This window comes from Biomphalaria glabrata, chromosome 6 (assembly GCF_947242115.1).
Source record: "Biomphalaria glabrata chromosome 6, xgBioGlab47.1, whole genome shotgun sequence".
NCBI classification, from domain to species: domain Eukaryota; kingdom Metazoa; phylum Mollusca; class Gastropoda; family Planorbidae; genus Biomphalaria; species Biomphalaria glabrata.
In genome coordinates, this window is record NC_074716.1 from 26,218,494 (window position 1) to 26,232,201 (window position 13,708).

General features: G+C 35.7%; 1 protein-coding gene across 2 annotated transcripts; it reads left to right on the forward strand.

Annotated features, from left to right (window-relative positions):
• Positions 1-6,717: 6,717 nt before the first annotated feature.
• On the forward strand, positions 6,718-12,016 carry LOC106070589 (temptin-like). 2 transcript variants are annotated; one of them, XM_013230526.2, is made up of 4 exons: positions 6,718-6,864; positions 7,862-8,043; positions 8,841-8,994; positions 11,898-12,016. In XM_013230526.2, exons 1-4 carry the CDS (start codon positions 6,798-6,800, stop codon positions 11,960-11,962), a joined length of 468 nt encoding a protein of 155 aa, XP_013085980.2. In that variant the 5' UTR covers positions 6,718-6,797; the 3' UTR covers positions 11,963-12,016. The 2 variants fall into 2 exon arrangements, with proteins under 2 accessions (XP_013085980.2, XP_013085982.2); XM_013230528.2 differs by lacking the exon at positions 6,718-6,864 and adding an exon at positions 6,904-6,957.
• Positions 12,017-13,708: the final 1,692 nt, after the last annotated feature.

Here is a 13,708-nt window from a genome sequence, read left to right on the forward strand (position 1 = left end):
ATCATAATATTCTAGATCATTCAAAGTTCTGATGCAACGGCTACTTTTTTCTTTTCCGAAAGTGAGCATCTAATTTTTTAAATTATATATGCAAGCAGATATTTCACAAAATTACACTACTTATTTTTAATGAAAAACTTCAGGGAAGGCAACATTTTTTAAAAGGTCATGGATTTCTTTATTAATAACTAAAGGTTCATTCATAGATTCGCGCATTGGTACAAAAAAAATTTGCATCTAAGGTCACAATGGTAAAAGTGTCAATAGTTCATTATAAAATATATTTTCCATTTATTAACTTATTCATTGAATAGAATACTGATTCAAATGTTGTTTTAAAAAAAGAATTTTGATACGAACTTCGTTTTAGTTTTAAGTTTCAAAAATAACAAACTACTTTTATAGCGCGCAGTTTTGACATATCCTCATTATAGGGGCCTACACTTGACAGTCTAAATAAGACAAAATAGAACCTACATCTAGATATATTTATAATAAATGTATTAATAATTTGAACACAATTTTAATTATTAAGGCAATCACTTATCTTCTGACATCTTAAGGGTACAAATTTATTTATTACTAGACATATGTTACCCGCGACCCGCGGGTCTTTATTTGCGCATTACTTTCGATATAGTCACTGAGAGTGTTTTTGTAAACAATTAAACGAAATAATAATGTAATAAGTAAAGCGAATGTGTCAATGTAAAAATAGCTAATAGGCTTAAATCCATTTTTTTTAAAAATTAAAACATTTGCTTTTGAATAATCTAGTGGATTGGATTTAGATGTATGTTAAACGTAGCTAATGATCCTTTCACGTTATTTCTCTTTCGCTACGAAAATAAAATTAGTTTTGCGAAAATGGTTTACCCGAAGTCGATACATTCTTATCTATTAAAAACGAAAAGAGCGATAGCTTTGTTAAATAAATGGGATTATAAAGTGAACAATTAAACGAAATAATTTTTAGTACGCGATTCATGAATGAATATAGATCTAGGCCTATCTCAACTCGGCTTCGCAGCTTTCGTAAACGAATGTAGCCTTAGAAAACCAAATTTGAATGTTTATTTGATCAAAATATGAAATGAATGGACTTTAATTAATATATTTATGTGTTAAAGTATAAAACTATCTGTGCGAAGAGAAGTTTTATCATCTTAGAGTTGGATTAGAGTTTTAGATCTAGGGATGGGATTATAAAGTGAACAATTAAACGAAATAATTTTTAGTACGCGATTCATGAATGAATATAGATCTAGGCCTATCTCAACTCGGCTTCGCAGCTTTCGTAAACGAATGTAGGCCTAGCTTTAGAAAACCAAATTTGAATGTTTTTTTTATCAAAATATGAAATGAATGGACTTTAATTAATATATTTATATGTTTAAGTATAAAACTATCTGTGCGAAGAGAAGTTTTATCATCTTAGAGTTGAATTAGAGTTTTAGATCTAGGGATGGGATTATAAAGTAAACAATTAAACGAATTAATTTTTAGTACGCGATTCATTACGGTATTGTCTAATGAAAGAATGTTCGTCAGGAAATCTGTAGTCACAGATGTCAGGAACTAATTTATGTAAAAAATGCTTTTGAAACACAAAATTGAAGGTTAATTTTATTATATAATGAAATCAATGGATCTTCTTTTGTATTTTCATGTGTCAAAGTAAAAAACTATCTTCGCAAAGTGTATTTCTTAAAATTAGATCTAGGTTTAAATCCTTTCTATCTTTTCTCATGTCAACATTGTAGACATGGCCTAGATCCATAGAATACTAAAGCTGTAATAGAGTCGGACAACTTTATTTTTTTTGAGGGTTTTAAGTTTGTTTTAGGGCTACAATACATACATTACGGTCTAAGTTGGTACCCAAGGAACATTCCTGCCTAGTTTTATCAAGATTGGTCAAGCGGTTTTGATGTCTATAAGTAACATACATACATACATACATACATACATACATACCCCTCACATTCTACTTTATAATATAGACTAGACATATGTTACCCGCGACCCGCGGGTCTTTATTTGCGCATTACTTTCGATATGGTCACTGAGAGTGTTTTGTAAACAATTAAACGAAATAATAATGTAATAAGTAAAGCGAATGTGTCAATGTAAAAATAGCTAATAGGCTTAAATCCATTTTTTTAAAAATTAAAACATTTGCTTTTGAATAATCTAGTGGATTGGATTTAGTTGTATGTTAAACGTAGCTAATGATCTTTTCACGTTATTTCTCTTTCGCTACGAAAATAAAATTAGTTTTGCGAAAATGGTTTACCCGAAGTCGATACATTCTTATCTATTAAAAACGAAAAGAGCGATAGCTTTGTTAAATAAATGGGATTATAAAGTGAACAATTAAACGAAATAATTTTTAGTACGCGATTCATGAATGAATATAGATCTAGGCCTATCTCAACTCGGCTTCGCAGCTTTCGTAAACGAATGTAGCCTTAGAAAACCAAATTTGAATGTTTATTTGATCAAAATATGAAATGAATGGACTTTAATTAATATATTTATGTGTTAAAGTATAAAACTATCTGTGCGAAGAGAAGTTTTATCATCTTAGAGTTGGATTAGAGTTTTAGATCTAGGGATGGGATTATAAAGTAAACAATTAAACGAATTAATATTTAGTACGCGATTCATTACTGAATTGTCTAATGAAAGAATGTTCGTCAGGAAATCTGTAGTCACAGATATCAGGAACTAATTAATGTAAAAAATGCTTTTGAAACACAAAATTGAAGGTTAATTTTATTATATAATGAAATCAATGGATCTTCTTTTGTCTTTTCATGTGTCAAAGTAAAAAACTATCTGCGCAAAGTGTATTTCTTAAAATTAGATCTAGGTCTAAATCCTTTCTATCTTTTCTCATGTCAACATTGTAGACATGGCCTAGATCCATAAAATACTATAGCTGTAATAGAGTCGGACAACTTTATTTTTTTTGAGGGTCTTACATTTGTTTTAGGGCTACAATACATTCACTAAGGTCTAAGTTGGTACCGAAGGAACATTCCTGCCTAGTTTTATCAAGATTGGTCAAGCGGTTTTGATGTCTATAAGTAACATACATACATACATACATACATACATACATACATACCCCTCACATTCTACTTTATAATATAGATGTAAACAATAGTATCACATTAAGAAATGGATCGGATACAAACAGCATAGTACACCATTAGTAATGGCATTAGGTCTAGTAATTTTAAGATTGAACGTGTAAATTCATACGAGTTCTAGTCTAGATATAGTAAATTCTATATCAAGATTCTATATCTAGATCTAGATCTAGACTTAGATCTAATTCTAGACTAGACTTAGATCTAATTCTAGACTAGACTTAGATCTATTTCTAGACCTAGACTTAGATCTTGAATCTAGATTTATAGGATTGATGCAGACGCCGTAGCTACAACTATTTCCCTTTGAAACCTGTTATGGTAAAGATGTTAAATAGTCTACACGCGCAGAATGAATATAAAATAAGTTCAGTCCAGCCAAAGTGCATAATTTATGAACCATCGCATCGATGATGTTATTATATGTCCCACAGCATAACTTTTAGTTATAGGCCTATACGTTCCCTGCGGTTTTAATAGCCCCGGAGAGTGGGGAAGGCATGAAGGTCAATTCGCCACTACATTGATATGACTCCTTCTGTCCATCATTGCCTTTTCTTCAATTGCAATATTTCTCTCTCTCTCTCTCTCTCTCTCACTCTCTCTTTCTCTCTTCTTATCTGTTTCTCTGTATGCTCTTGTTATTTCTAAATCTTTTGCTCTCTTCGCTATTAATTCTCTGTCTCTCTTTCTCTCTCCCCAAATATTTTTCTTTGCTCCCTCTTTTTTTCAATTTAATTTTTTTCTCTCCTTGCGTCTCTTTTTCTTAATTTGTTATCTCTTCTTTGTCTTTCTTTCAATCTGTAGTAGATTAGATTATCTATCAAACCAAAGACTGCACACTCAACTGGTATCTACCTTTACAAAACTGATAGTAAATCTGATGAGTTTTGAGTTTCCATCACACCAAGATCACAACTTATTGGTCTATACATCAACTTAAAACTACTCAAGGCTTTCTAGAACGAACGGTCTCGGTTGGATGCCACTAAATTATTGGAATCGACTCTATTCGACTAGATTGACAAACGTTGGGTATCTTTTTGTTTCCAATGTTCATACATCTTTCATATAGCCATACTGTCTAGATCTATCTTTTTGTTTTCAATGTTCATACATCTTTCATATAGCCATACTGTCTAGATCTATCTTTTTTTCCTCATGAAGTCACAAATTCACAAGTAGCTTAATCCCCTTTGCTCCTTCAGTGATCTGTAACACTGTTACAATAGGCCTATACGCATTCAAAGTTCTCTTAACAAAAGACATTTACTATAGAAACATATATATGCAACCATCGACATGTGGTATTCCATTCCCTTCAGATCACTGACTACACTGAACCTCTCAAGGCGTCATGGGATGGTCACGGGCAGGGCTTGAACTCACGACCATAGTAACGGCAGTCTTAAATGATCAGGCAACCAACATTAAATCTCCTAAATTAAAAAGATTGTAAATTGCAAATTTTACACATTATACATATTTGAACCACACAAGGTTAATTTAAAATAAAGATACATATTGTTATAAACCTGGTGGTGGCACAGATGGGGGTAGTGGTGTGAGTGTAGTCAGCCGACGCAAATTGCCCAAGGCCAGCGCTAGACGAGCGGTCAACCGTGACGAGTTACGACGATCAGCCGAGTCGAGTGTCAACAGGACGGTTCGGGAAGGATCGCCGTCGTGAACAGAGCTCAGGAGCGTCACGAGGGATGTAGTCATGCGACGAAGCTAGAAACGTCGAGCGATGTTCCGTCCGGTTCTAGAAGGCCAGTAGGGACCCAATATAAAGAGCGGAGGTGTCGCAGTCAAGACGGTTCACGAGAGACGGTTCACGACAGGGGCTCAGAACACGGTCAACTGCAGCACAGTTCAACGGTGTGGTTCTGTACGGAGCATTACGACGGTTCAGTACGGAGTACTGTCAAGTACAGTTGAGACGACTGGCGTCTTGATCTTGGTCTGCGATCGAGTCTGACACAACAAGCCTAGTGTGTGAAGTCAGTCCTAAACTGTTGAACCCAGTGCAAGCCCGGAACGAGACGGAGAGGCCAGTGCAAGAGTTGATACGGCGGTACGGTGTTTATCGGAGAGATATTTGTACAGTGTAAGTTTAGCCATGGTACAGTATTGGCTGTTATTTATTCAACCATTAAAGTGTTACGTTATTTTGGAGCCCTGAGTTGTCAAGTTCTTTAAGTTGGTGGTGTATGGTGCAGTTTGCAGAGAGCCTGGATAGTGAGATTCGTAACAATATATACATATACCTTTAAGGTTACCATTGTATTTATTGGTGACATTTAACATTTAAATAGACCTGATCATACATCAGTTACGGAAAGGTTCTAACCCTTCACTATAATTCTTCAGGTCAATATTCTATTAGATTTCATTAGGATATCAAAGGCACTTCTTTTCTTTTTTTAATTTCTTAAATTTGGAACACACACACAGAAAAGTAATCATATTGATTTTATACATTTATTCAATAACATATATTCCGATTCCGGCTAGTCTGACTACTCTTGTATGCAATTATTTGATCCTCGTTAAAGGTAGGTATGAACATTTTGTGTAACAAGAATGCTTTAATATTTTTGCATATTTGGTCCGAGTTGCAGCTATAATTATAAACATACATTTAGATCCAGTTAAAGATGAGTTGCCATGGCAATTAGACTTAGGAACGTTTAGTTTAAAAAAAAAAAAACAGGACTTGAGTTTTCTTTTATCTCTCTTCTAAAAGACATCCTGCAAGAACGGATCTAAATCTTTAGTTACTACCGACCCCCATTTTGTCTCGTCTTTAAGCCAAGTTAAATTCTTTAAGGCGTTTTGACAATTCTTGTAGGCTTGAGAATTTTGGAGGCTAACTACAGAGAGAGGAGGAGGAGCCATTTCAAAAGACGCAAACTAAAACTATAGGGCCATATCAGAAGATGTCTCGTCAAGACCTCTCTGTAAGAAACAGTACCAGGGATAAGAAGAAGAAGCAGACAGCGCAAGCGATGGGAAGACAATATTAAAAGATGGACGGGACTGTTTTTGAAAGAGATTCTAGTCATGGCGATAGGTTGAGAAGTATGGAGAAAGACGGTCAACGGATCACGTGTGCTGCCTAATCAATTCAACAGACTAAGGAATAAGGGAAGGTAAAGGTGAAGTATCCCCCCAACATTTTTTTCAGACCTACAGAGCAGATGATTTAAAAGTCATATCATTTAATGGCCAACAATTGACGAGCGTGTCGTGTGGTCAGTACAACAACCTACAGCCTTTACTTTCCCAGAACAATGTCAAGTAGCCATTAGAGTTTTATAATCTATTTATCTATCTATCTATCTATCTATCTATCTATCTATCTATCTATCTATCTATCTATCTATCTATCTATCTGTCTGTCTGTCTGTCTGTCTGTCTGTCTGTCCGTCTATGATTATGATTATTTATCTATCTTCTTATCACATATGTAAAGTAAATAATAATAAGAACAAATTCGTGTCTTCCAATATACTCATTACCAAACGAACAGAAATATTGGATGTTAAACTCCATTTTCTCAAAGAAATACACATGAAAGTTTTAAAGAATCGAGTGTTGTTGGATGGTTGTTAAAGATGTGAGAAACACTGCAGTATGTCATATATAAATGGTGCATCATGGGACAGTCAGCTTTCTCTTTCATTGCTACAACTTCTCACAGGTAAGAGATTGTTTAAAATCAATTATTTTTTTCTGGAAATACCTGTTTTACGATCAGTAGATCTCATTTAGTCCAAAATTGTATCTTATAGCTGTAGGTATTGATGGGCTGGTAATTTAAAACTTTAATTTGTGTGGTTTCTTTTAAAACCTGGTGGTTCTCGTGGTGGTTAAGTTTAGATCACTTGTTTTTATGACCGTTTACGGTGGTGTAATGATGCATGCAATTGTTATAACTAAGTCCAAGGACCCATTTACAACTAAGCTGGCCTTAAGCATTTAATCTATCTACAACCTGCATGTCGGAAATATAGTCACAACACGGACTAGTTTAGAAATTTTAGTTCAAACCTCAAAATGATTCAAACCAAATGTTAAGCTGATAGATAATACGTGGTCGTTCTATGTGTTTCTTGTAGAAAGTTCAAATCCCCGGCCACCTATAGTTATATTCACTGCATGCACGCTGTCGCCATGTAAGAAAACTAAAAGATGACGTATGATTGTTAAACTCTAAGTGGACACTAGCCAGGAGTCTGACAAATGTGTCACTTTGTCTTACAGAAAAAAAGCACCGGCTTTGTCGCGGTGACCCGAAGAACCAAAACAATGACCGATGTCTAGGAGAGATCTTCTTACTTACAAAATGAAACACTAATTGTATGCAAAGCTTTTGAGCTCATGTGATGGACCTATGGACAGCTTGGTTTTTATAACGCCAACACAAATATGTTTGATACTCGCCAATGACTCGGCACCATTTAATGCGCAACGATTCAGACAATCCATTTCTATAATGGAGTAAAACAAATCAAAGTAGAGGTCACGTTATTAATTTTTATATATGATTTATGTAGACACACCATGGCCCAGGGTGAAACTTACTGTCTGACAACATGTGCCCAGCATGAGAAAATACAGTCTTAATTTTGGCAAGTGCTATTGTTGTTTATATTTTTGTCCTTTGTAAACGAACTTGAACTCGATCTCCTCCACAGTCATCATGTATAAGCTCATAGTCTTTGCTGTCCTCCTTGAGGTGTGTTCTGCGTTCCCGTCCTTCAGAGGGCGTATCCCTAATGGATTCAATGTCACCAATCCTTGCCCCAGTGGCGGCGTCTGGCAAGCTGTAGGCCATTTTAATTCCACAGCTGGAGGCGAGACGAATCCATTTGGTGATGTAAGTTTTTTTTTTCTTTTTTTATTCTTCATAAACATTCTAATATTGTACTCCGAATAAAAAGACGTTTGTAGAGTGTTCTGAATTTAATACATTTCTCCAGTGTTTCTCAAACGTTTACCAGTGGTTTCCCTGACGACGCAAAAAAAAATTTTCGAAAATTTTCGCCAGATTGGGGTCAGGGAGGAGCTCTGTAGACAGACGGGTCCAAGAGGGTTTTCAGAATGTGATGAATACCAATATTTCTCTCTCTCTCTCTCTCTCTCTCTCTCTCTTTCTATATATATATATATATATATATATATATATATATATGGTTATGAAGTACACATCTAACGACGAATTAATTCTCCTTCATTTCAAAACTTCAAAGAGATTACCTGGAAAAGTGATGGAATCTTCTTTTAAAAGTAACATCTGTAACATTTTAAGATTTAAGATTCTGTCAACAACTAAACATCTGAGTAAACTTGTTTTTCTAACGAATAGTTTAGTACCGACTGAAAAATTTACAAAAAGAGGGACGAGATAATAGAGTGAGAGAAAGATGATGAAAGTCTCACAACAATGTTTAGAGTCAATTGTTTTAATAAGCCTGCACAGTTGAACTCAACAACTGGACAACCACCCGACCAATAGCTTAACCTGAGTTCAATTCTACACAATATATTTCACATTATTATAAGTTTTTGAAAAATTTTGCTTATCAATGCTTCTATATTCTGGGAAATCTTGGAATGTTTGAAAGGAAACAAAATCTAATGTTGTTTCTCCATAAACCTTTTTTTTTTTCTCAGGACTTCGCCTCTACTGGCTATACATGGACCGAATCTCTGTGTAAAACAGATTCGGACTTGGATGGGTTGACCAACGGTGAAGAGCTCGGTGACCCCCAGTGCACATGGCGTGTGGGCAACAACGTTGCTCTAAATGATCCCAAAGGACATCCAGGTATGGACACTCAGCTGTAGTATCTCATGGCTCCCGTGTGGCCCAAACTAACGTTGTAGCTCACGGTCACAGTTTGGATGAATTAGGCCATCTTTTATTTCTATTTCAAGCACTCATTGCGCAAATAGACATATGAAATCAATAATATATTTGCAAAATACCACTAACTGGCTCATCCCTTTACTGATTTTATCAAGAGATCGTAGAAACCGACCAACGGATTGCATTAAAATTTTGTACACGGGTCTCTTTTAGCTCGTATGTGCTCACTAAGTAACGGTTTCGAGAGATTCGCTTTTTCGGCGCAGAAATTTGCGAAAAATCTTAAGCTTTTTATGATTAAGCTTTTGAATTTAATTTTTAGTATTTCACCAAAATGGCCACAGTTTATATATTATATATAAAGTTTAAATACGTATGTTTCATAGAGAGAGAAAGAGAGATAAGGAGAGAGTGAAACAGAGAAAGAAAGACACATTGAGAAAAGAGAGAGATAGAAAGAGAAGGAGAGAGACAGAGAATGGGCCGTTCCAATTCAACGTAACAGAAACTAGAATTTTTAAAGTTTTTAAGTTTAAAAAGTATGTTGCTGGGGAGCAAGGGCCGTTTTATTGAAAGTGCAAACACAAAAGGTGGGGAGGTTTGGGTCAAATAAAATAAACAAATATATTGACTGAGAACAAATCAACGGCCTTACCGTTCAGTAATGCTAATGTTAAAGTATACAGATGCCTTACCGTTCAGTAATGCTAGGGTTAAAGTATACAGATGTCTTACCGTTCAGTAATGCTAGGGTTAAAGTATACAGATGTCTTACCGTTCAGTAATGCTAGGGTTAAAGTATACAGATGCCTTACCGTTCAGTAATGCTAGGGTTAAAGTATACAGATGTCTTACCGTTCAGTAATGCTAGGGTTAAAGTATACAGATGTCTTACCGTTCAGTAATGCTAGGGTTAAAGTAGACAGATGTCTTACCGTTCAGTAATGCTAGGGTTAAAGTATACAGATGTCTTACCGTTCAGTAATGCTAGGGTTAAAGTAGGAATGTCTTACCGTTCTGTAATGCTAGGGTTAAAGTAGACAGATGTCTTACCGTTCAGTAATGCTAGGGTTAAAGTATACAGATGCCTTACCGTTCAGTAATGCTAGGGTTAAAGTATACAGATGCCTTACCGTTCAGTAATGCTAGGGTTAAAGTATACAGATGTCTTACCGTTCAGTAATGCTAGGGTTAAAGTATACAGATGCCTTACCGTTCAGTAATGCTAGGGTTAAAGTATACAGATGCCTTACCGTTCAGTAATGCTAGGGTTAAAGTATACAGATGTCTTACCGTTCAGTATTGCTAATGTTAAAGTATACAGATGCCTTACCGTTCAGTAATGCTAGGGTTAAAGTAGACAGATGCCTTACCGTTCAGTAATGCAAGGTTAAAGTATACAGATGCCTTACCGTTCAGTAATGCTAGGGTTAAAGTAGACAGATGCCTTACCGTTCAGTAATGCAAGGTTAAAGTATACAGATGCCTTACCGTGTCGACACTTTGTTACCGAGTCCAAAGCTTCATTACTTGCCAATGTTGGCACAATGCCGCTTGGCTACCTATGAAGGGGGCTCAAGGTTGACACCCAACTCGAGCAGAGTTGTGTTTACTGAGCGCCTAAAGGCAGCACGGAAAACTTTCTCCCAGATACCCCCTCCCCCCCACTGGTTCAACAATGAGATTTCACCATAGCGCTCTGAGCATGCTATAAGCATGAAAGTAGCGCCATATAAAAGCTATAATTTAATGAGGTAGTGTTTTTATATTTGTTGACAAGGCTCCTTTTGCTTTAGAAATATTAGCCATGGCGCGAGGAAGTTCATTTTATCGTTACGGGCCTTTGAAAGTAAAACAACAAATCAAGATTGTTGGAATTCAAATTTTCAAATGTATATTATTTTTTCATTGTTCAATGGTGTAATGACATTATTACTTTTAGAGACTTTTGTAAGACTGACCTAGTTAGGACGAGATTTGTTTTCGTCACCATTGTCACACCCAACAGGAGAGGGAGGGAACCATTAAGTTCTTGAACTCGGGTCCACTGGTGCCTTGCTACGCTGATGTCCACTGGTGCCTTGCTACGCTGATGTCCACTGGTGCCTTGCTACGCTGATGTCCACTGGTGCCTTGCTACGCTGATGTCCACTGGATTTATATATTTAGTCACTACAGAATGAATGCGTACTCATTGTTGACATTTTAGTATCAGTGAAAAGGTATATGTAAATGTGACTTTATATTTTTGAGTGCCAGATGATAATGATGTCTTAATGTTACTGAAAGATTGTGTTGATCAGACGATGCGTTTCTTGTGTTCTAATTGTGTACAGTTGCATTGTTTGTACAGTGATGCCGGAGATACAAATGTAAAGTATAAATTCAAAACAATAACTACAAAGCTTTTATTCAGGAACTAAGGATCATACACACTGTACAATACAATTGAATTCAACACATTTACTGACGTCGTTCAAACATCCCCAAAACCTTTGACTCCTCCCAAATACATTTTACCACCTTCGTCCTCCCGCCTTTTCGGAACCAACCAATTTCCTTTCGCTTGCGTTGAATTTCAAAATTTTTCTGTTGTGTTGTCTTTATATGAGAAACGAGTCCTTGTAATCACAACAAATTTCCGTAAGGATCAATAAAGCAGTTAGTCTTAGTCTTAGTCTTATGGTCTGGAATTAACATGCCACCATGACCTTGTGATGCAAATGTTCAACCAATAAAAGAATTAATAATTTGTTATTGAAAATGGCCTTGCTCGCTTACCTTCCGTGACAGTAGACAGTATATACCTGTTTATACCATTCTATCTTCAAACTAATGAAATGTTGATTTAATTATTCCAGGTCTGTGTGAGCCTTTCTCTGCTCCAGCATGCAAGAATCAAAGGGATGTTTGCAAAGATAATTAGAAATGGATATTAAACTAGTTTTTAATAAATACATTTATTTAAAAAAACAACTTGCATACATTATCATTTGGTTTTTCTTGTTCAAGCCCTCGTGCATCAAAGCATACAAAAATATATTTAGGTGAAGATTATAAGCTGATTTTTAAAAAGCTTATATCAACTCACTCTGTCTGTCTGGTCGAAAGCTAGTATTTCCTTTACCTGGCAACACAAGAATCAATTTAAAAAACAACAATTAATTTATTCATTATTGGTAATTCATTATTTTGTTTTTTTATCTCAAACAAGAAAAATAATTTGTACCTGACTGAAGTGGTGGTATAAGCTGAATTAGTTCCCTTTATACATTGTGGTCTGAGTCTTAGTAAACATAACATGAAAAAATAGGATGAGACTATAGAAACAATACATAACTAACATATATTCCATGTACATGAGCTCTCCTTAAGCAGAGTGGTTACCTCATTGCCCTGAGAAACCTGAGAAAGTTTGAGTCATGAGTTTGAATTCAGGTCGTTTTCCTTTTTTTTTAATTTTTATAAATGCTTTTTTTTTATTGTTAGTCTAGTAATTACATGACTGATCTAAATTAATTGATACAATTACGCTTTATGTAAGTTTGTTTTTCTTGTTTTGGAGTGTCTAAGCTAGACCGGAACTAAACTCTAGTGGTAACTTCTGGTTCATTGTTTTATTTGTACAATTGTGTTGTGTAATAGTACTATACATTACACTAACATGGTACTGCGACTAAATCACAGTCCACCTATACAAATGCTCTAGTTCAAATCAGTTCTAATCTCTGCCATTGGTCCCATGTAGAACATAGTCCACTAATCAGATTCCTGCAGGCATCACGGTTTTGGGCGAGTCCAGCTATCCCCACGTCTGGACCCTGTGCATGGCATCTGGTTTCAAATCGCGTCGCCATTTATTCCTTAGTCTTCCCTTTCCCTTGGGAGTTTGATGCTTGTCCTGTAAAGTTGGATGCAAAGTGTGGCATTCCATCTCCAGCGTCGCTGAAGGATATGCACTTCAATGGGCTGCTCATTTGTTCCTTGACACTTTTCCTCTTTCCTTGGGAGTTTGAGGGCTTGTCCTGTAAAGTTGGATGCAAAGTGTGGCATTCCATCTCCAGTCTCTGAAGGATATGCACTTCAATGGGCTGCTCATTTGTTCCTTGACACTTTTCCTCTTTCGCGATCTTGTTTGGCTAGCGAATAAAAAAAATCTTCTTCAGACTTGTGGTGGTGAATGTAAGGTGAACAGGATTAAAATCTTTGCTTTGTTCTCGTAATGAGATACAAGGGTTAGGGATGACGGCTATCACGTGAGTATTCAATAGATGTAAGTCTCCATACACTGAGTAGGTTATGATGCTAAATGGACGATACTATCATTTAGATTGTGTTTGCAGACATAAAATAGAAAGTTCAATGAGCACCACAACGTCTTGTTGGCTAGTCTACTCATAAGCTTGCAAATCCTTCATAGATAAACTGGAAGCATAAAAAAACCTGCCAGGACACGGTTCTCGAAAACGACTCTAACGATTTTCCTTGAAATTAGAGAAAAGAATTATTAGCTAAATGGCCACTAGGGGAAAAATCTTTTAAATACATCATTCATTCATTCAGAGCAAGATTTTATTCGCTCTAATAAATATTTATTGTTTAATTGTTGGGATCAATTTTTTAAAATAATTTTTTTTGGAACATTTTCTCTGTAACTTGTTAATCTTACTTT